Raw genomic sequence first — 20,393 nt, 5'->3', positions numbered from 1 at the left:
GCCGATCTCTGGCAAGATTTTGAGCAGGCCACTTCATTGAGGCCTCTTAGATTTCATATTTGAGAATTAGGGCACTGATTCCTCACTGGCTATAGGCATGGGGGTCACTGGCTTGAGTCAGACACAGGAATGTCTCTTAGAAATGGCCACTGATAGGCATCCTCCTCCTCCAGTCAGGAGGGGCTGGTTTCCTCATCTGTTGCAGTCTCGACTGCCAGAGGGAGGCGGGCGTGGTAAGCAGTCGGGGGTTCCTTGTGTTTGGGGTAGTCCGGCTCCCGCTGCCTTTGATTCCGGAACCAATGATCCGAAGCCTTCTTTTCTGATGGGATTCTTTAGCGAGGACACTATCGAGGCGCGACTTCCTGACGCGCATTCGATCCGGGAAGGCGCACTTCCGCTCCCCAGTTGCCGCGGGATGGCAGGCCGGCGTGGGGGAAGGGAGAGGTCGGCGGAGACGAGGGAGGGACCATATCCGGGAGAGTGGCAGCTTCCGACCAGTGGTCGCGCTTCCGGAGAGGCGCTTCCGGTGGCGGCGGCAGCAGCGGCTGTGGTGGTTCCGGGTGTCTTTGTCCCCCCGGTGTCGCTGCCCTGGCCCGCAGGTGGGTTAGGGGGCCCCTCGCCGCCCCTCTGCCCCTTCGCCCCTCCGTCCCTCCGCTGACCGAGGGACTGCGAGGGCCGGGCGGCGAAGATGCGTGGGGCGCGGAAGGGGCCGAGCCCCTCTTTGGACTGCAAGTCCCGTCTCCCTGGCAACGGCCTCGGCCTTGGGGGCGGGCGGGAGGAGGAGAAACCGCGCGCCTCAGTCCTCCCTCGGTGGCCTCGCCGCGGCCCTGCCGGGAGACCTGGCGCTGGCGGCTGCTGAGGCCGGAGCGGAGGGCCCGGGAGCGTGGGAGCAGGAGGGTGGCGCGCAGCCGGTTTCGCGTTCGGTCGGCCAGGGAGCTGCCTTCCCACCAGCCGGTCGAGGAAACAACGGGTCGGGCTTCCGGGGAGAGGGCTCACACCATCTCCTCGCCGGCACCGGTCTCCTCCATTTTTCCGGGCCCTGCGTGGAGGGTTTTGGCGGATGTTTTTGAATGAAGGAATGTCATCGGGGCTCTCTCCAGCCCCTCACCCCGCCAACTACTCTGGGGGTGGCGTGGCATAGTGAGAGGAGCGCTAAGTTGTTGGGTGGCCTGGGTGTGAGTACCAGTTTTGTCACTACCTGATTATGTGGCCCCGGGCAAGTCTCTTGATTCTCTCTGAGCACCAGTTTCCTTGTCTGTAAAACAGCATGACAATATGACCCACCACTAGGTTATTGTGAGGGCAAACTGAAACAATGTAATTTATTGTTCCATTTCTTACTTCTCTATATTCTCTCCATCCATTGCCTTCATTCATTCTCATTACCCACCTCCCTGTTTTCATTAATATCCTTACTTAAGATTCTCCACTTTTCCGGGTATAGATGGAAATTTCCCGTGTGAGCTGTTAACTTCTTTCTTTTTGGATTGAAGGCTTTTCCCCACGACTCTGAAAGAGGACAGCGTTCCCAATGTCCCAGTTTAAGCGCCAGCGGATCAACCCACTTCCAGGGGGACGCAACTTCTCAGGTGATCACTTTTTTCCCTACCTGGCCTCATCCTGGGAAGTATGTGCTGTGGAGTTAGTTTGGGGTTTCCCTGGTGGAGAGCAATTTGCTGCTGATGTTCCTTTGGAAAACAGGAGATTCCCACCGTGGTTGCCAGTGAAGCCCTGTGGAGGAGCTGGCTGGAGCTGTAGCCTTTGGATTTACCACATCCTTGGGTTGACTCTAGTGCTTAAGGTGGTAGGGGTGGTTCCTGTAGATTGCTTCTCTTTCCCCATAGGCACAGCTTCAACATCTCTTCTGGGCCCTCCTCCTGGTTTGCTCACTCCTCCTGTGGCCACAGAACTGTCCCAGAATGCCAGGCACCTTCAGGTAGGTTGGGCATCCCTTGTAGTTTCTGCCCTTGGGACTGGATGCATGGAGGCCTGGTGCTCTTCATCTCTTACATAATAGTGTTTATCATTTCTGATCCCTCTCCTGGTAGTAGGCTAATACGGAGTTTCCCAGATAGCCTTCAGACTGGGGCATCTTCATTTCTCGCTCCAGGGAAATCTTTAGCATACGTCTTGGAATTAATGAACTGGAAGTCCTAGAAGAAGGTTGTGGGTCAAGAACCAGCTCAAACATGCCCCGACCCTTAATGATGGAGTATGCCCACCACACACTTGTACTTCACTCTGTGTGAACTCTTGATGCAGTACGCTGAGCAGGGGTGTGGGTTGAGATGAGACTTTCATGGCAGAGTGTGATTTTGTCCAGCTTCCTCTCTCTTATTTTTCAACTGCTCCCTTTTCTTACAGGGTGGGGAGAAACAGCGGGTCTTCACTGGTATTGTTACCAGCTTGCATGACTACTTTGGGGTTGTGGATGAAGAGGTCTTTTTTCAGCTAAGGTAGGCTTGAAGTTGGTCCCCTACTGGAAGTGCTTATTGGATTCAGTTCTGTCACCGTGCTGGTATTGCCCACCCCCCTCCCCAAAGCCACTGCTTTGCTGTTTTTGTGCAAGGTGTGGGAAATCTTGATGGGAAAGGCCTCATGGGGCAGTCAGGGTGGCTTGGCCAGGGTCCCTCTCCTAACGGGGCCTCCTGGCTTGTGTGCTGGCAGTGTGGTGAAGGGCCGGCTGCCCCAGCTGGGTGAGAAGGTGCTGGTGAAGGCTGCATACAACCCAGGCCAGGCAGTGCCCTGGAATGCTGTCAAGGTGCAAACGCTCTCCAACCAGGTATTCATCTCTCTTTAGCATGTGCATTGGAAAGGGGAGGGATGGAAGCCCCTGTGCCCTGATAGCTGGGCAAAACCCTGACTTTTCTCAAGGGGGGGGACTGTATCTTTCCAAGGTAGTGAGTGCCTCAACCATGGGGTCCCCTGAATTTCCTGGCTCTTGTTCTGCAGCCCCTACTGAAGTCCCCAGCACCTCCCCTTCTGCATGTAGCAGCCCTGGGCCAGAAGCAAGGGATCCTGGGAGCTCAGCCTCAGTTGATCTTCCAGCCTCACCGGATTCCCCCACTCTTTCCTCAGAAGCGTGAGTACGAGTGGCACTATTGTTGAGTGTGGCTTTATGGGGTAGTCTGGATCAATGGACTTTCAGGTTGTTGCTGAAAGTCCATTAGCGTAGAGGTGGGTATTTCTGTGTACTGGAAGAAAGGTGGGTGATTTGGATAGGTGTTTAGGATTTTTTTTTTTTTTTTTGATGGAGTCTCGCTCTGTTGCCCAGGCTGGAGTGCAATGACCCGATCTTGGCTCGTTGCAACCTCCACCTCCTGGGTTCAAGCCATTCTCCTGCCTCAGCCTCCTGAGTAGCTGGGACTACAGACATTCACCACCTCGCCTGGCTAATTTTTTGTATTTCTAGTAGAGACGGGGTTTCACCGTGTTTGCCAGGCTAGTCTTGAACTCCTGACTTCAAGTGATCCATCCGCATTATCCCCCCAAAGTGCTGGGATTACAGACGTGAGCTACTGCGCCCAGCTGGTTTTTAGGGTTTTTGAGTCACCAGTCATTTCCTTTCTGCAGCTCTGAGTCTCTTCCAGACATCCCACACACTTCACCTGAGCCACCTGAACAGATTTCCTGCCCGGGGCCCTCATGGACGGTTGGATCAGGGCCGAAGGTAAGAGGATGATGTTCCTTTTTTGGCCACTTGTTGACACTAACATTCTCTTTATTTTATTATTATTATTTTTTTGTGTTGGCCAGGAAGTGAAGCCAGGTCTACTGCTTGGAAGGTGGCTTTGCTTACCACTGACATTCTCTGCCTGCAGCTAGATCCTAGTCCCTTTTCTCTGAAGTATGTGGACACACTGAAATGTATATAAAAATATTGGAATTTTATACAGTGGTTTAGCAAGTAGGAAGTTGATACAGTTCATCTTTGAAAATGTCATGTTGAGATATTTCTTAAATACTCTTTTATTTCTAGTCCCTAAGTTGAGATGACAGGAATGGAAACTCAATAGTAACATGTCAAAAGTAACACTGCAGTATCTCTTTTAGTTGTTTAAAACATTCCTTTATAGACACTATTCTCATAAGTATGCTGTTAGAAGGTGTATATTGCACTCTGCTTTGGACATGCAGGTAGCTTTCTCAGCCATGTGTGGAGCAAGCGTGGCTGATTTGGGCCTTTAGGGTATCCTGGTGATCCTGTCTCATCTGTAGCATTGGGGACCACCAGGAGCATGCTGTCCTGTCCTCTCTCCAGTTCACGTGTTCCTTCCTCAGTCTCACTCTCCCTGAGTGTTTTGCTTGTACCTTTAAAAGTTAAGCTCTAGTCTGATTTAAGACTTGTTCTAGTTCTGTTTTCATTTTAAATTTGTCATAGTGGAGAATTTTAGTATATGCAAGGTAAACAGAAAGGTATGAGGAACCTTATACCCATTACCTAGCTGCTTCAAGTATCAGCTACCATTCTTTTTCATCTCTACCTCCATCTACTCACTGCTTCTACTTGATTTTGTTAAGGTAAAAAAATTTAAGGTGGAACTTACGTAGATTGAAATGCACAAATCTTGACAATTTTGACAAATGGGAAATCTCATGTAACCCTTAACCCTTTTTTTTTTTTTTTTTTTGAGACAAGGTCTTGCTCTGTCACGCAGAGTGGAGTGTGGTGGCGTGATCATGGCTCATTGCAGCCTTGATCTCTCTGGCACAAGCCATCTTCCTGCCTCGGCCTCTGGAGTAGCTGGGACTGCAGGTGTGCACCACCATGCTTGACTAATTTTTTAAAACGTTTTTTGTAAGGCTGGGTGCAGTGGCTCATGCCTATAAATCCCAGTGCTTTGGGAACCTCTCTCTACAAAAAATAAGTAAATATTTATTTATTTTTGTGGGGGGCAGAGAAAGGGTTTTGCCATGTTGCCCAGGCTGGTTTTGAACTCCTGGGCTCAAGTGATCCTCCCACCTCAGCCTCCCAAAGCGCTGGGATTACAGGTGTGGGAATTCACCATTGTGAATTCTAACTAGGGGGAAGCTTTGGGATTGTTTGCCATGGGGTTTCCACTACTTGAAACCCTGTGTCCCATTCTCCATTGTAGACACCATATTCATAAGTATATAAGTATATCCAGTGGCTGGTATATGTTTTGCATTTACCCACTTCTCTTGTCCTGTGCATCTTCCTGGTCCTCAGTTTCCAAGGACCTTCTACCTCTCACATTGTGTGAGTTTATTAAAGGCTTCATTACAAAATCACAGCAGGTGCCTTCTGAGACAGCGTAGCCTGGGTGAAGCTCTGTGACTGCTGTGGACTTTCTGCTTTAGGGTTAATTTCAGGCTTTCTCTAGTCAGTTGCATTTGATTGTCCTGGATGTGCTGAGACCCATGCAAGGTCTGTTGTATTACTTTGGCCATTAGCTTCAGTGTCACAGCTTCTACAGAAAGGATGTACAGGTTGAGCATCCTAAATCCTAAAACCCAAAATACTCTCAAATCCAGAACTTTTGAGTGCTGACATGGCGCTGAAAGGAAATGTTTATTGAGCATTTCAGATTTGGAGTTTTGGATTTGGGATGCTCAGCCAGTAGGTATAATGCAAATATTGCAAAATCTGAAAAACATTTCAAACCCAGGACGCTTCTGGTCCTAAGCATTTCAGGTAAGGGATACTCAACCTATACCACCATTGGGAAGGAAATATGATATTAACATCGGTCAGTAGAGAGAATGTGCAGAGTGGGGCCAAGGGTGGTACAAAGTAGGTCATTCTGGGGCAGTAACTTTTATTTATTTAGTTTTGCAACTTTTATGAAGGACTCAACCACATTAATGTTTTGCATGGAAGCCAAGCTTTATTTTGAATTCCTGGCTTTGGGATGCAGAGAACAATGTCTTTATTGAGCAGCTACTACTGAGCTGCGGTTTTTAGACAGGTGTACCCAGGTGGGCTCTGCTGCTGTGGTTCCTGAGAGCTCAGCCCCTGGTGCTGCCTATGACCTCCTGACAGTGTACAGGAAGGGGAGGAAAGTGGCCACACAGTGTACACCGTTGAGTGGATCATAACAGTTTAGCTAGAGGCCAATGGCATTACTGTGAGCTGGAAGGTTGTCACAGCGGCTTTGGCATGGGTCTTCTATTAGACACACGGGCTACTGACATCCCATCGGGGCTTGAGAATAAGGCCACTTTAGGATGCAGATGCTCACGCACATGGAAGTGACCCAGGCCAACAGAAAAGAACAGGCCTCATGATAAATCTGTTCAGCTTAGTCACTGGGGTGTGATGAATAGGGAAATGACCCAGGCAGGTCTAAAAGGCAGAACAGAAACCTTCCGGTAAATACAGTCAACTCAGTTACCGAGGCACAGATAAATGACAGTTGATTTTATTTCTCTCATGTGACATGGGGGCTTTTCCCCTTATCAGTCTGGTACTTTATAATGAATGGTCTAAAGGTTTTTTCTTCTCAATTATTTTTATTTATTGTACCCATATCTATTGTACTTACAATGTAGTTACAGTGTAATACTGTAGTGACTTATAAAAATGTGTAAAGCAGTACATGCTATTATATAAAATTAAAATAATAGAAATATGTAGGCCAGGTGCGGTGGCTCACAGCTGTAATCCTAGCACTTTGGGAGGCTGAGGCAGGCAGATCACTTGAGGTCAGGAGTTCAAAACCAGCCTGGCCAAGATAGTGAAACCCCATTTCTACTAAAAAAAAATTAGCCGGGCATGGTGGTGGGTACCTGTATTCCCAGCTACTCGGGAGGCTGAGGCAGGAGAATTGCTTGAACCCGGGAGGCGGAAGTTGTAGTGAGCTGACATCACGCCACTGCACTCCTGCCTGGGCAACGGAGTGAGACTGTCTCAAAAAAAAAAAAGGAAAATCTCTTGCCACTCTTTTCTCCTGTGTTCTAGTTTAAATCTATACATGTGCATGCTTTTTGCAATTTTAATCTTAGAGTTCAAATTATTTTTGTGTATTTATAAACAGTTTTCCATATTGCAGCATAATCCTGAGTGTTTTAATGGCTGCGTGATTGTTTTTATTTACTATAAAAATCTGGGTATTTGGCTTTTTATTCTGTTTATGCTGCTTCCTATTTTTTCACTATGTGTAGCCTTTCTTTTTCTTTTGAATTAACTTTCTTGGGACAAATTTTCAAGAGTGGAACTATTGGAGCAAATGGTTTGTTTTTATGACTTTAATGTGTATTATTAAGGATTTGTAGCTGTCACTTTTTTTTTTTTTTTTTTTTGGAGACAGAGTCTCGCTCTGTCGCCCAGGCTGGAGTGCAATGGCATGATCTCGGCTCACTGCCACCTCCACCTCCCGGGTTCAAGTGATTCTCCTCTCTCAGCCTTCTGAGTAGCTAGGATTACAGACATGTGCAACCACACTTGGCTACTTTTTTGTATTTTTAGTAGAGACAGGGTTTCACCATGTTGGTCAGGCTGGTCTCGAACTCCTGACCTCAAGTGATCCGCCCACCTCGGCCTCCCTAAGTGCTGGGATTACAGGCACCTTGTAACTGTCTCTTCTAATAAACTTTATAGAACGCATAGCATGGATTCATATATGCGTCCCTTGTTTTTAAAAGAGAAATGAGTTTTTTTTCTCATTTCAAAAAAACATGTTAACTATAATTTATGAAGTGCAGAAAAATGGAAAATTATTTGTAAGCTTACTGGAGGCTTCCAACATTAATATTTTATTTCCTTTCAGTCTTCTAAAGTTGTTTTTGCAGTAGCTCAGGCCTACTGTGTATACAATGTTGCAGAGTGTGCTTTTTGCTTAACAGGAATGTTTTTCTATGTTGTTAAAAGAGTGTAAATATCCATTTTAATATCTTTGTAACATTCTGTCGTATGGCTGTTAGCATGGCTTATTTTTCCATGTATTGAATGTAAGGGATTGCGCTTGTTTCCAATTCTTTTGGTTCAGTGTGTATTGAATACATATAACAATGTGATTTCTTACTGTTGGTGATGGGTCAACCTCTAGCGATGACTATGACTCCAAGAAACGCAAACAGCGGGCTGCTGGAGAGCCCTGGGGTGCTAAGAAGCCAAGGCATGACCTGCCTCCTTACCGGGTCCACCTCACTCCCTACACTGTGGACAGGTGAGCGGCGAGGCTGAGGTGGGCTGAGACTTGCTGCTGGTAATAGTTTCTCATGTAAATGAGATGGGGTCTATGCAAGTGCACATGTGTGTTCTCACAGCCTTTTCTTACAAAACAAAAAGCACATGGAAACCTGTTGTACATACTGTTTGGTGGTTTGCCTTTTCACTGAATGTACTTTAGATTTTATTTCATATGAACATTTATTAGATCCAGTTTTTTTTTTTTTTGGCAACTACACAGTATTCATTGAATGGATGAACATGATTTATTTAACCAGTTCTCCATTAGCACTCTATCCTAAATTTTCTTGGAATGAACATCCTTCTACCTACACCTGTGTATTTGTTGAGATCAATTCCTAGAAATGGAGCAGCCGGCTCAAAGGCTTTGCTTTAAGCTTCCATAACTATTGCTAGTTCTCCCGAAAAGGCTGTGCCCATTCTGCTGCCACCAGTGGGGTATGGAATCCTTATTTCCCCACGCCTTTCCCAACACTGTTAGCTGACTTTTTCATCTTTGTCTAGTTGGTGACACATGATAATGTGATTTGCATTTCTTTAATTATAAGTGAGATTGAGCATATTTTCATGGGCTTTTAATTCTTATGTATTTCTCTTAAGAACCTATTGATGTCAATTTTCTGTTTTAGGCTTTTGAACTTTTTGTTACTGATTTGTAAGTTCTTTTATATTAAGGCAATGATCCATTTCTTTGTCCTGTATTATAAGTGTTTTCTTTTTTCCCTTTCCTAGTTTGACTTTTGCCATCTAGAGGTTGTAAGTTAAGTGGTCAGATCTGATCTAGCTTCCTTGAGAGGTGCCTTACTTCAAAAGTTCTTTCTCAGACTAAAAAAAGTTTGCCCATTTTGTAAACTCTTTGATGGTTTCATTTGTAATTTTTAGTGTTTGCTCAGTCTGGATTCCCTTGTTGTCTTCCTATAGCCCCGTCTGTGACTTCCTAGAACTCCAGCGTCGTTACCGCAGCCTCCTGGTCCCCTCAGATTTTCTGTCCGTGCATCTGAGTTGGCTGTCAGCCTTCCCTCTGAGCCAACCCTTTTCTCTCCATCACCCGAGCCGGATCCAGGTCTCTTCTGAAAAGGAGGCAGCTCCAGATGCTGGTGCTGAGCCCATCCCTGCAGACAGTGACTCCGCTTATAGTTCCAAGGTAAGCTGACAGGTGTCTGTCACTTAACCTGATATCTGGAGGCTGAAGGCAGCTCTGAGTGTCTCCTCCTGCACAGGTACTACTGCTCTCTTCCCCGGGGTTGGAGGAATTGTATCGTTGTTGCATGCTCTTTGTGGATGACATGGCTGAGCCAAGGGAGACGCCAGAGCATCCTCTGAAGCAGATTAAGGTAAGAGCTGGAGGGCAGGAGGAGATGCATTCACTGGTAATGTCCAGAACCTGTCATGTTTCGAGTGCTCGGCTCCTGTTCCTGAATGCACAGAAACGAAGCATCTCGGAGCTGAATGCCCCTCGTTTTACCCAGGAGGAAGGTACAGCTCAGAGCTGTTCTGACTAGTCAGAGAGCGCTAGGTGGCTGGCTCATGTTAGCAGATAGAGACCTCACTGTGTGATGGACTTCCCCACTTCCTGCTCCCTTCATCCTGATGTGCGGCAGCCTTGCCCTGCAGTGGGAGACCCAGGTAACGGAGTTTTTTGTTTCATATCCCTGATGTCTTTTTGCAGTTTTTGCTGGGCAGAAAAGAAGAAGAGGCAGTGCTGGTTGGGGGTGAATGGTCTCCTTCCCTGGATGGCCTCGACCCCCAGGCTGACCCACAGGTGCTGGTGCGCACCGCCATCCGCTGTGCGCAGGCCCAGACCGGCATTGACTTGAGTGGCTGCACCAAGTGGTGAGTGGGCTTCCTGAGCCTCGGCTGTACCAACCCAGCAGGTTGGGGAGGTTTTGTTGGGGAGGCCCAGTCCCTGCCCCTTTCTGCTGGTTAGCTCTCTTCTGCCTCCTAGTCCCGCTCCTGCCCCCTCTACTGCCTCAGGCTAGGGTGGGGTATATGCCAAAAGCCGGCTGAGCCCCAGGCTGCACTTGAGACTCCCTCGAGTTGTCCTCACACCTTGTAGGGTGCTTGTATGGTTGCGGCCTCCCCATGACCATTTCTTGAGGACTTGGTCTGTAGCTTTGCTGTTGTGTTTTCAAAGCTTGGCTTGCAGTATGTGCTTATTGAGTGCTGACTGGAAACTGAAGCCCTTGCCTGTGAATGTGGTGTCTGCGTGGAGTTGTCAGTAACGAAGTTAGTACTTCCTTTTGCTATGTGTAGGTGGCGCTTTGCCGAGTTTCAGTACCTGCAGCCGGGACCCCCCCGGCGGCTCCAGACAGTGGTGGTATACCTGCCGGACGTCTGGACCATCATGCCTACTTTGGAGGAGTGGGAGGCCCTGTGCCAGCAGAAAGCTGCAGAGGCAGCTCCTTCGACCCAGGAGGTATCAGGGGTAAGGCTGTGCCTTAGCCAGCAGCGGGAGATATAGGTGGCCTGATCCTGGGACCCAGAGGGTCTCATCTTGGCTATTGTCACAGGAAATGGAGCCTACTGAACAGGCACCGGACGCCTTGGAGCAAGCAGCAGACACTTCTAGACGGAACGCAGAACCTTCAGAGGCCAGCACACAGCAGGAAACGGACACTGATCTCCCAGAGGCCCCTCCACCCCCACTAGAACCTGCTGTCATCGCACGCCCTGGCTGTGTGAACCTGTCCCTCCATGGGATTGTGGAGGATCGGAGGCCAAAAGAAAGGATCTCTTTTGAGGCAGGTGTCAGAGTCTTGGGGAGGCTATGGGCTGGGATCTGTGGGCCTTGAGCAGTCTTTCTTCCTGATGCTCATGGACCCTGCCACATCCCCGTCAGGTGATGGTGCTGGCTGAGCTGTTTCTGGAGATGCTCCAGAGGGATTTTGGCTATAGGGTTTATAAGATGCTGCTGAGCCTTCCTGAAAAGGTCGTGTCCCCACCTGAACCTGAGAAGGAGGAGGCGGCCAAGGAGGAAGCCACCAAGGAGGAAGAAGCCATCAAAGAGGAGGTGGTCAAGGAGCCCAAGGATGAGGCACAGAATGAGGGCCCGGCTGCCGAGTCAGAGCCCCCACTGGTGAGTACCCTGCCACCTCAGGCTGTCGTAGTGCTTACCGTGACCACGCATCTTCACCCTAGGCTCTGAGTGCTTCCTGCGCCCTAGCTCATTCCCCACTCCCTTGCTCAGCATGCACTGAGGCCACACAGCTAGTAAGTGGCACACCTAGTGGAAGGGAAGGTGGCGCAGAGGAGTGCAGGGAGCATGGCTGAGGAGCCTGACAGCATAGAAACCCCAGTCACTGAAAATGCTTAGCAGAGTGGGGTGCTTTGATTGTCTGATGGTTAACTAGAAAATATTGTAGGTGGGGTGTAATCCCAGCACTTTGGGAGGCCAAGGCGGGCAGATCACGAGGTCAGGAGTTTGAGACCAGCCTGGCCAATATGGTAAAACCCTGTCTCTACTAAAAATACAGAAATTAGCTGGGCGTGGTGGTGCATATCTGTATTCTTAGCTACTCAGGAGGCTGAGGCAGGAGAATCCTTGAACCAAGGGAGGTGGAGGTTGCAGTGAGCCGAGGTTGTGCCACTGCACTCCGCCCTGGGTGAGAGAGCAAGACTCTCTTGAAAAAAAGTAAACAATAAAATTTGTAAACCTTTTCTAAAATACTAGTCTTTTTTTTTCTTTGAGATGGAGTCTTGCTCTGTCGCCCAGGCTGGAGTGCAGTGGCACAACCTCGGCTCACTGCAACCTCTGCCTCCCAGGTTCAAGCGGTTCTCCTGCCTCAGCCTCTCGAGTAGCTGAGATCATAGGCACCCACCACCATGCCTGGCTAAGTTTTGTACTTTTGTAGAGATGGGGTTTCACCATGTTGGCCTGGCTGGTCTTGAACTCCTGACCTCAGGAGTGCTGGGATTACAGGCGTGAGCCACCGTGCCCAGCTGTTTTTTGTTTAAATACTATCAAATAAATGTAATTTCTTCTGGGACTAAGATCAACTCCTGAGGAAAAAAGCCCAGGTGTCTGGTGATGCCCTGGCATGCTCTGAGTTCCACTTAATGAAATTAAATACATGAAATGAGATGGTGTCTAGAGCCCTCCATACAGTGCCCGGGGCATACTTATTACTCAGGTGTCAGCCATGATTACTATTGGTAATTACAGTAACTGCCTTCCTTCTAATCACCTTCGTCTGCCTCCCTAGAAGGAGGATGGGCTTTTGCCCAAACCACCCTCTTCTGGGGGAGAGGAAGAAGAAAAACCCCGGGGCGAGGCTTCCGAGGACCTGTGTGAGATGGCCCTGGACCCAGAACTGTTGCTTCTGAGGGATGATGGAGAGGAGGAGTTTGGTATGTTGAGTGGTGAGAGGGGAGCTCGCAGGCTCGGGATGTGGCTTTCCACCTGTGGCCAAGCTGGTTTTAATTTTTGGACTGTGGAGCTGGGTGGGCCCTGCTCTCCATTTATCTTGGGCTTTCTGTAGCAGGAGCAAAGCTGGAGGATTCGGAGGTCCGGTCCGTTGCCTCAAACCAGTCAGAGATGGAGTTCTCTTCACTTCAGGACATGGTGAGGCCTCTTCTCCACCTCTCTGGGCCTTAGTGGTGGTGAGGCTTGGCAAGGCCTTCGGCACACTCCTGGGAGAAGGATGCTTACCAGTGATTTCCTTTCTTGATGGACCCAACACACAGTGTGGTCCTTGGCTCATGGAAGGGCACGTTCATAGGCTCCAGGAGAACATTTCAGTGTCTGTCGGGGTGAATGGGAGAGAGGTATTTGATCCTCTCCTGAGAGAGGAGCACAGGAGCTTTTGTGAAAGTGCCCCAGAGAGGAAGGCTGGCTTGGGTGTGATGAACATCAGCCAGGCTGCTTGATGTTTTGTGTTTTAGAGACGGGGTCTCGCTATGTTGCCCAGGCTGGGGCACAGTGGTTGACAGGCATGAGCATAGTGCACTGCAGCTTCGAACTCCTGGGTTCAAGTGATGCTCCTGCCTTAGCCTCCCCAGTAGCAGAGACTTTAGGCATGCATTACTGCATGTGGCCTGAGCTCATGTGGCCCGAGCCACTGGATTCTGAACAGGCTGAATCCTGGGCGATAGAGCCACTGAGGGAACTATTTGAAAATCCTGCTCATCTTTGTTTTCTTTGCAGCCCAAGGAGCTGGATCCCTCTGCTGTGCTCCCCTTGGACTGTCTGCTTGCTTTTGTGTTCTTTGATGCCAACTGGTGTGGCTACTTGCACCGGCGAGACTTGGAGAGGATCCTCCTTACCCTTGGGATCCGGCTCAGTGCAGAGCAGGTACCTTCTTTCTTCTGCCTCAGCACATGGGCACAGGCCTGCACTTGCTCCTGCTCCAGGTTCCTGCCCACGGCCAGGGTCGGGGACTGGGCCTTCTGGTCAGCAGGTGTCTGGGGGTGTGTTTTCTGCAGGCCAAGCAGCTGGTCAGCAGGGTGGTGACCCAGAACATCTGCCAGTACCGGAGCCTTCAGTACAGCCGCCAGGAGGGCCTGGACGGTGGCCTTCCCGAGGAGGTGCTCTTTGGTATGTCCTGAGCCCTGCAGCCTTCCTGGGCACGGGTAGGGCAGGCTGCCCTCTCCGGAGACCCCATCCTGCAATCTTTTTCATGGTTCCCTCTAGGAAACCTGGACCTGCTGCCCCCTTCTGGGAAGAGCACGAAGCCAGGTGCCGCCCCTACGGAACACAAAGCCTTGGTGTCCCACAATGGCAGCCTGATCAACGTGGGGAGCCTGCTGCAGCGTGCGGAGCAGCAGGACAGCGGCCGGCTCTACCTAGAGAACAAGATCCACACACTGGAGCTGAAGCTGGGTGAGGGCCTAGGGCTGCATCCACCACGGGGGCACGTGCAGACCAGTAGGGAGTCCGTTGCTTAGGCTCAGGCCCTGCCCTGTGCTCTGGGCCTTGATGGAGCAGCCGTCCCTCTGTTTCCTCCTCCACCTTGCAGAGGAGAGCCATAACCGTTTCTCAGCCACTGAAGTAACGAATAAGACGCTGGCGGCAGAGATGCAGGAGCTGCGAGCCCGGCTGGCAGAGGCTGAGGAGACCGCTCGGATGGCAGAGCGACAGAAGAGCCAGCTCCAGCGGCTGCTGCAGGAGCTCCGCAGGCGCCTGACCCCCCTGCAGCTGGAGATCCAGCGGGTGGTGGAAAAGGTAAGGTGGGGGTGGACCAGGAGGCAGCATAGTTCCTTTCCCTGAGCTCCAGAAACCCCTGGAAGGGTGCTTGCCCCTATGTCCGGAGTGACCAGAGGGCCAGCAGGCACCAGCTTCTTCCTTCCGTCGCTTGCCAGGCTGTGTGCCCCTGGTTGCAGGTTCTCTGGGAATTGAGCAGTCAGCAGCGTGCAGCGAGCGGGAGCTTCCCAGCAGGAGACAGTCCGCAGTCCTCAGATCGCCTTGCCAGGCCTGATTCTGGGTACATCTGTTTCAAACAGGCTGACAGCTGGGTGGAGAAAGAGGAGCCGGCACCTAGCAACTGACGGCCTCACACGGAACTGCCATCCTGTGAGGGCAGCGGTGGCGCTCGGCAAAGTTGGAGCCCTTGCGGTACCAGAAAGCAGCGGGAGCGAGACCTGGGAGCCAGGGCAGGGGTGCCTGACCCCATGCTCAGCCTCTAGGGGACGGCAGGCCATCAGGCTGGGGGCTGTGCTATGTGGGATGGATGTGTGAGGAACCCCGGTTCCAGTTAACAACTAAATACAACATCTTTTGCACCCCTAGAATGTCATATTGCCCTCAACCTTGGTATTTCTCCTGGGGCCCTTTTAGTCTTGTGCTGACTTTCTCCTGTCCTTTTCCAGTTTAGAATAAGACAGGGGAGAAAAAGGCTTTTCAAGTGTGTGACAAGGTCTGATGTCAGTGAACTGAACTGGAGAGACAGACGTGGAGCCTGGCTGGGGCTAAGCAACCCCTCCTCCGGATGGCACAGGCTCTGCTAGGTTCCAGATGCAGGCTCCTGGGGGAAGGGTCTCCCTTGGCCATCACGGGAATGGAGTCCATGCTAGAAAGTGCTCAGTGTCGGGCTGGGTTTGCCAATAGAACACTGTGTTCAGTCACCCCAGATTTGCCAGAAGAAACCAGCACCTCTTTCCCGTGGCTCCTGTGTTCAGAATGTGGTATTGGCTCTGGCCCAGCCTTCTCCCCTGTTACCCATAATTCTTGCCTCTTTCCATAATCCGTGGTTTCAGTTTGACTTTGTATATAAAGTTGGGTTTTTTTTTTTTTTTTTTGGCTTGTTTTTTAAATAAACCAAAGTCAAAAACAAACCGAGCGTGTCCTCCACAGCTCTTCCTACTCCTCTCCTAGGCTTGCCTGCGTGCCCTTCCACCCAGCATCTCTGCTGGACCACGGTGCAGTTCACTCCAAAAGGTGGGGCAGGGCCGGGGAGGCGCACACAGACCCCTGCGTGCTGGGCTGCCTGCTGGAGGGTGCTGCTGCTCAGCGGAGGGCAGCAGGCCCTGGAAGAGGAATTTCCCCTGCTCGCCCTAAGTTATAACAATACCATGTGGACATTGCATTGAAAACTTTACTTGAAAAAATAAAATTCCAAATACTCAGGTGAGACACAAACCCACTGTTTTTGCTTTGAGACATGCGAATTCTTGTGGGACATTATGTGTGGTGGGACAGTTCCACTGACAGTTTGAGGTCCCGAGGTAACAGTTCTCAGTGACCTCGGGAACCCCAACGACTTGGGTCCCAAAGTCACGAGGGTAGCTTTTGTCTTGCTAGGAAGCTGGCTGAGGGCCTGCCAGGGTGGAGGAACAGCTCTCCTGGGCAGGGTTCAGGGCCTCTCCCAGAAAAAAGAGGCTTTTAAGTGAAAAGGCAACGAGGGGCCAGAGGGCTCCCCAGGATGGGTCTTTTGGAGGTAGATTTGATGCCCACAATGCATGCAGGGCTAAGACCCCCAACTGAGCCGACAAAGCCCACGGCTTCAGAAGGGCTGCAGCTTGCTCAGGCCATGGGCCAGGATGCATGCTGGACGGTTCTCCAAATAAAAAAGCCCCAAGGGTTTGTCTACACTGCTTACCTGCTGGGGCTGTGAGTGGGGAGACAGCGGCCTGTCTAGGGATCCTGGTGCCAGGCTCAGGAAGAGTCATTCATTGCAAAGGGCCGGCAAGTGAACCAGGGCCACCTCTGTCCCCAGCCTGTGAGAGGAGCAGTTAGCCCTGAGAAGGGCAAGGACGAGCAAGGCTGACCGTGTCACAGGAGTCGTCCAAGAGTGACGGGGATTCAGTCATCGGCCACAATGGAGAGGGCCCGGAGCTCACTGAGTTTGGCCTCGTTCTCCCGCTCCCGCTGCTCATCGGAGTGGCCTGGCTGGTCAAGCTGCTGGGTCAGGTCTCCAAAGATCTTGTGCATTTCCGAGTAGTACACAACCTGGGGGGGGAGGCGGGTTGGCACATGCTGGCTCCAGAAAACCATGTGCTTCAGAGGGCGAGAGGCTCACACTCCTCTGCTACCCCCTGCCCTCACCCCTCTGGAGCTGTGTAGCAGTGTGCCTTTGGGAATGTGCAGGGCATGGAAAGGCTCTAGCTAAGACTGAACCAAAACGAGCCGGGGAGCAACAGGGCCTCAGTGGCTGCAGGTGGAGGTGCCCCTGCTTTGGGCGCCTGGTTTCCGCAGCAGCAGGTGCAGGAAGGCATGGGCCTCCTAGGGCAACTGTGGGATGTTGGGCACCATGACGAGTTTTACTGCTTTTTGTAAGCTAGGGGAGAACCCACGGCTTTTGTCCATGGCAGAAAGAGGGTACGGTAGACTGGTGGCTCCCAAAGCCCTTTAGAAGCCCTTTAGAAGCACAGGTGAGAAAGGGGATGCCCGTCTAGCCTTCCATTCCCTCCCAACTTGCATCCCACCCTTGCTCATGGCCCAAGCTGTGTGGCCAAGGGGACAGCTCAGAGGCCAGGTTCACTGCCAGGGTCCCTCTAGGGAGGCACCAGAACCGGGGTGGGAAGGGACACAGGGATGAGGGTGGGGCAGGTGGAGGAATGGGGAGGCCTGTCAGTTCTCACAGATGGCTGAGGACCAGGGGCTTTTCCACAGACAACAGGGGCCACTTCTGCCTCAGTTTCTATCTCATGACCCAATGAACACATGTAGTTTCCTGAAAGCTTCCACACTTTGCACTCTAGACACAAGGAGGAGCTCTAGACACTACGGGGACCTTGTGGGAAAAGCCAGGTGGGGCAGGGACCCACGGCTGACACTCCTGAGGTGAGATTTCTGCCGGCCGACGGGGAGCTAAAGTGAGCTGGTCTCAACACTGCTGTCACCTCTGGGCTGGGGGTGGGCTGCCCTACCCGCCCCTCCCTGCCCAAGCCACTGCGCTCTGAGTCACCGGGGATGCTCACTTCTCCATGACTAATGGCAGCCGGGCGGGTGAGGAGGAGGCTGGGGCCCAGGAGGCAGTCAACAGCCCCCAGCAATGCTGCCTGGTTACAGGGCATCCCTGGCCTCCCATCTGCTCCAACCTGGGCATGCGAGAGCCTGGCACCCTGTGGCTTCCTCCTGTGAGCAACAGGAGGGAGGGTGTAGGGCAGCACCTAGGTGATAGTAAGGAAGGGGCAGGGCCAGGTCTCCCGTGAACCCAATGGGGCGGCTGAAGGGAGCCCTCACTGCAGGAGCAAGTGTCGGGAGAAGTCCCCACCCCTCCTGCAGAAGGCTCTAGGTCTCATGCTGCCTACAGATGGCACAGGCCCAAGTACGTGAGTCACTGACAAGGCCCAGCCCTAGCATGAACCCTGCTCAGGCGTCCTGATTGGGGTGGGTGGCCACCCTGACTTCGGCCCGGCAGGGTGGGTGTGCGGGCCAGGGCTTCGTGGCTGTGACTGCGGGGCCGGTAGGGAACGGCCACTGGAGGGCGCCAAATACCCACTCAGGTGGCGCAGTCTGCGGCTCAGGGACCTGGCGCAGATGGATGCTAAGGGTGTTGGGGTACTGAGGCTGTCGCTGAGTTACGAGCCATCAACAGGGTCCTGTGTGGAAGGGACCCGCTTCTGGCATGGGTGCCCACCCTTTTCTATTTTGCCGGTTGGGGGAACAATCCTTGCTAAAGGCTTGAAGATGGAGGAGGGTGAGGAGCGTGGGAGCCACAGGTGTTGCCACTCCGTGTCCTCCCATCCCCGAGTGGAAGGGGACACTGGGGCCTGGCCTGTGTCTGACCCCCAGTGGCGCCCCCATGCCTCCAGGCCTGCCTTTCCACCCCAGGGCCCTAGCAGCAGCCCTGAGTGTGGCTCTCCCCAGGGCTCTGGCACCCCTTCCCTAGTGGCTCCAAGGCAGGACTCCTGCCGTTTCCTGCTAAAAAGAAGACTGGCTCAGGGTGTAGGGGAGGGGAGCTGAGTCCTCAGAATAGGCCTCCACTCTCCAGATCCCTTTCTCCTCAGCACCACCCCAGGTCAAGAACCTGCACACCTGAGGGTGCGGGACAGAGGGGCTACTCAGAGTGAAATGCAGAGAGATCCAGGGAGGAACTGCCGGACAAAAGGGAACCTCGGCCATGCCTGCTCTGGGATTCACCAGAGCAACGTGAGGACTCTAGCAGCAGACAGGGTTCCCAAGTCGCCGAGCCGGGGACTCTGGTACTGGAATGAATTCCTTCGGGGCCGTGCCTGGGGTGGGTGCCCTGTCTTTGTGGAGAATGGCTAAGCCACCCTTCCAGCGTGGGTAACAGGGAGTGGCATGAACTATGTCCACCCAGAGGAAGAGCGTCTGGGCCTCACCTGTGCTCGGATGAGGGACTCAAAGCTGGGCTGGAAGTAGTCGAGGCGGCTGCCGTAGAAGCGCGGCATCTCCTCCAGCAGCTGCCTGTTCTTGGCCTCGAAGTCCTCCCGCACAGGCCGCAGCTCCTCTCGCGCCTAGGGAACAAGACCCTGGCTGTCAAAGCTCTGTCTCACTGCTGGGTGTGGGATATGGGATGGGTGGGGACGGCTGGTGTCTTGGTCCTGGTGTCCCCAGGTGAAGGGAGGGACTTACCACAGGTGGCCACAGTTGCCCATCTGTCCAGCCCCTGCCCGCCTGTCTCCCCTGGTACCTGGTGGAGCTTGGCCAGCACTGGCCCCGTCTTCTCCTTTTCCTCATACTTCTCCACCTTGGCCTGCAGCCTCCTGTAGTCCTGCAAGGCCTGTTCCCGCCGCTTCACCGCCATGTTGAGGCTCGGGAAGACGCTGCCGAACCTGTGGGACAAGCTGGCTGGAGATGGGCCCGCTCTTGGAGGGGCAGCCTGGTCAGCACTCACTTTTCCATAAATGTGCCCTGAGCACCTAACTAAGTGCCAGACCCTGCTCTAGGTCTTGGGGAGTTCACCGTGAACAAGACAGATGAGGCCCTGTCCCCCGGAGCTTGTGCGAAAGCGGACGATGTCGTGGGGTGAGGGCAAATGAGAGGGGGCGGGGCTGTGGGCCAGGTCCCGGGAGTCCGGCAGCACAGGGTGGCCCAGGAATGAAAGGTGCCCTGATCCCCACCTCCTGTGAGCTTTATCACACAATGGACTAGAGGATTGTGGGGAAGGTGCCTTGAAGTCATCTGGCCAAGACCTCACTTTTAAAAAGGAGGGAAACTGAGGACAGAGAGATGACCTATGACTCATCCAAGGTCACCATTGGGCAGAAAAGGTCTAGAAGACAACACAGGTGTCCATGTTCTCTGTCTGGCACCCTTTCCAGCCCTCACAGTGCCACCGGCAGGTGGCAGAACTGAAATCTGAACTCCGTCCTGGCCCAGGGCATCTTCTCCTTCAAGGGCTCCTTGGCAACACGAAAGCAGCAGAAATCCTATGGTTCTGCCACTGGAACAGCCAAAGTGCCAACCAGCCGCTTCAGTAAAATGGCCCGAGGACCTCCTACTACCCCACCGTGACTAGAAGGGACCGCATGGGAGACTCAGAAGAGGGGCCCCAGAGAGAGCAGCGGTGGATGTCGTGATGCTGCAGGTCCACACGGGCCTCATCTTTGGGACCCACGTGGCCTCTAGTGACCAGAGCAGTGCTCTCCTAAGGCTCTTGCTGCTGCTGCTGCTAGAGGGCTGGCCCTCGGCACGATGGCAGGTGGCGTCTACCAGGCAAGCCAGAGACCCTGAGCGCCCGGGATCTGGCTGTGCAGCCCAGGGAGCTCGTGACTCTGTGGCCATTCGGAGGTCCCCCAGGACCAGAAGAGGTGGTTCCTCCTGGAGGTTTTTATGGGAACCCAGAGAGGAGGAAAGACGAGGGCAGGAGGCAGTCACTGAAGCTTGGGTCAGCCTCTC

The 20,393-nt window shown here is 52.5% G+C and overlaps 3 protein-coding genes across 10 annotated transcripts in view; 1 reads left to right on the top strand and 2 right to left on the bottom strand.

Annotated features, from left to right (window-relative positions):
- Positions 1-257: 257 nt before the first annotated feature.
- Positions 258-1,139, bottom strand: LOC112426701 (basic salivary proline-rich protein 2). The gene is made up of 2 exons (XM_071067441.1): positions 1,109-1,139; positions 258-991 (listed from the first exon to the last, which is right to left on the bottom strand). The coding sequence occupies exons 1-2, from the start codon at positions 1,137-1,139 to the stop codon at positions 345-347; spliced, it is 678 nt and encodes a 225-aa protein (XP_070923542.1). The 3' UTR covers positions 258-344.
- Positions 464-15,421, top strand: LOC105482076 (cell cycle and apoptosis regulator 2). Of its 3 annotated transcripts, none has more exons than XM_011741959.3 (21): positions 464-599; positions 1,494-1,589; positions 1,845-1,936; positions 2,365-2,456; positions 2,668-2,782; positions 2,953-3,082; positions 3,574-3,670; positions 8,010-8,129; positions 9,074-9,296; positions 9,373-9,486; positions 9,822-9,985; positions 10,406-10,577; positions 10,663-10,893; positions 10,992-11,228; positions 12,355-12,499; positions 12,631-12,713; positions 13,296-13,442; positions 13,574-13,685; positions 13,782-13,970; positions 14,107-14,312; positions 14,591-15,421. In XM_011741959.3, exons 2-21 carry the CDS (start codon positions 1,532-1,534, stop codon positions 14,633-14,635), a joined length of 2,772 nt encoding a protein of 923 aa, XP_011740261.2. In that variant the 5' UTR covers positions 464-599; positions 1,494-1,531; the 3' UTR covers positions 14,636-15,421. The 3 variants fall into 3 exon arrangements, with proteins under 3 accessions (XP_011740261.2, XP_011740263.2, XP_011740262.2); XM_011741961.3 differs by having other exon boundaries at positions 10,406-10,568; positions 14,591-15,378; XM_011741960.2 differs by lacking the exon at positions 464-599 and adding an exon at positions 798-1,175.
- A 246-nt stretch (positions 15,422-15,667) lies between these two features.
- Positions 15,668-20,393, bottom strand: part of LOC105482073 (bridging integrator 3) — a 48,769-nt gene continuing 44,043 nt past the window's right edge. For all 6 annotated transcript variants that reach the window (XM_011741950.3, XM_011741951.3, XM_011741949.3 and 3 more), the window contains 3 exons: positions 19,186-19,327; positions 18,875-19,009; positions 15,668-16,535 (listed from right to left, as the gene is read on the bottom strand). In XM_011741950.3, coding sequence (XP_011740252.1) covers positions 16,389-16,535; positions 18,875-19,009; positions 19,186-19,327 — 424 coding nt within the window. In that variant the 3' untranslated portion in view covers positions 15,668-16,388. The remainder of the gene's footprint in view (positions 16,536-18,874; positions 19,010-19,185; positions 19,328-20,393) is intronic.

The sequence above is a fragment of the Macaca nemestrina genome, chromosome 8 (assembly GCF_043159975.1).
Source record: "Macaca nemestrina isolate mMacNem1 chromosome 8, mMacNem.hap1, whole genome shotgun sequence".
NCBI classification, from domain to species: Eukaryota; Metazoa; Chordata; class Mammalia; order Primates; family Cercopithecidae; genus Macaca; species Macaca nemestrina.
Note: the sequence above shows the minus strand (reverse complement) of the source record. Positions and strands in the feature narration are given on the sequence as shown.